This window comes from Pseudomyrmex gracilis, unplaced genomic scaffold (assembly GCF_002006095.1).
Source record: "Pseudomyrmex gracilis isolate BER0280 unplaced genomic scaffold, ASM200609v1 scaffold_2615, whole genome shotgun sequence".
In the NCBI taxonomy this organism is placed as follows: domain Eukaryota; kingdom Metazoa; phylum Arthropoda; class Insecta; order Hymenoptera; family Formicidae; genus Pseudomyrmex; species Pseudomyrmex gracilis.
The window spans coordinates 5,798-7,249 of NW_018023199.1; the positions used below are offsets into that span (position 1 = coordinate 5,798).

A 1,452-nucleotide genomic window follows, 5' to 3' on the forward strand; every position below is an offset into this window, starting at 1 on the left:
CTCTCTCTCTCTCTCTCTCTCTCTCTCTCTCTCTCTCTCTCTCTCTCTCGCGCTTGATACATAAAGCATCTATCTATCTATTTATCCTATCTCTTTTTCTTCTTCTTCTACGCAACAAATAAACTAGCACTTTATAAATTTAGCATCTTTTTATAAAAGATATGTAAAATTCACTGTTTTGTCAAAGTAGCGTCCTCTCTTACTCTCCATAATACATGACAATGAAAAGCCTCAATAAAAAACCTTTACTATATATACATATATATATATATATATATACGCACCTGCCACTTCCGGAATTCGCCGATCTTTATAAAGATCCCCCAGAAAGAGGCTGTTTATTAGTGTCGACTTGCCAAGACCGGTCTCACCCAAAACCATCAAAGTAAATTCGAACCCTCTTTTCACTGATTTTCGGTGCACTTGTTCCGGTAGTGTTGCAAAGCCGATATAATCCCTGTCTTATTAAGCGAAACACAGCAGAAAATCATTTTAATAACATTATTATCTGATATCATAAAATAATATTATATAACAATCCTTATACATGTGTGTGTGTAAGAAAAACTTCAAATATATAACAAAAGTTATCTCAACTAAAGGTTGCTCAGAAATTATCATTAACTATCAGCAATGCAGTGTACTACACGCGCGACATCAATACATTCACTTTTTCCTGAATAATTTACAATAAAATGAGAAACATGCCGATTTTCTTTTGATGTATACAGTGACTTAATAAACATGATTTCTATTAGTAAAACTATAAAGTATTTTTGTGAAATAAATTGATATGACTTTATTGTTATAATCAAAGTTTACGTACCACCAGACATAATGGCTACATCTAAGGTTGTTTTAGTGTGACGACAGCAGAAACAGCAGGCGGGTGTCAAGCAGTCACACTACGGCCGAGGGCAGTTTGCACTCATGAATGCTTCTTGCGCTGGCGCACTGTCGACCAGCCGATCAATAGTCGTTCTTCCTTACGAATACACTCGCCAAGCTCTATGAAGAGGTTAAGCCGAATCGGGTTGGTCATGTGCATAGCTTGTATAGGATAAATAGCAACATTATTAGCACTCGCTGTCTTTCTAACGGTTACACAGTCGGAGATATAATTGCTCACCGACTGCGTTTGACCGACGTGTTGGCGACGCTGGGTTGATTATGTTGCACAAACCTCATAGGCTATAATAATTATGAAACAATAGTCACACAATTTATAATTATTTGAAGCGCTTAATAATGTGAGATTTGTTAGATATATTTTTTGCGCGTACTTTTTAACCATAATTTTATTTAATAACACAGCCACACAAAAAAAAATTTCTTTGGCCTGGGGATCAGACCATGTTTATTATATGTTTTTGGGGTCGCTGAATCCGAATCCGAGGTCCATTAAACCCTATCGGGTCGGGGTTCCGCCATAACCTCAAAAAACACCATAAT

At 36.5% G+C, this 1,452-nt stretch overlaps 1 protein-coding gene across 5 annotated transcripts in view; it reads right to left on the bottom strand.

Moving 5' to 3' along the window:
• Positions 1–917, bottom strand: part of LOC109862910 (septin-2) — a 5,839-nt gene extending 4,922 nt beyond the window's left edge. For 4 of the 5 annotated variants that reach the window (XM_020443080.1, XM_020443077.1, XM_020443079.1 and 1 more), the window contains exons 1-2: positions 827–917; positions 285–461 (exon numbers count right to left, since the gene is read on the bottom strand). In XM_020443080.1, coding sequence (XP_020298669.1) covers positions 285–461; positions 827–836 — 187 coding nt within the window. In that variant the 5' untranslated portion in view covers positions 837–917. The remainder of the gene's footprint in view (positions 1–284; positions 462–826) is intronic. The other variant, XM_020443081.1, reaches the window with a different exon arrangement.
• Between the last annotated feature and the right edge of the window lie 535 nt (positions 918–1,452).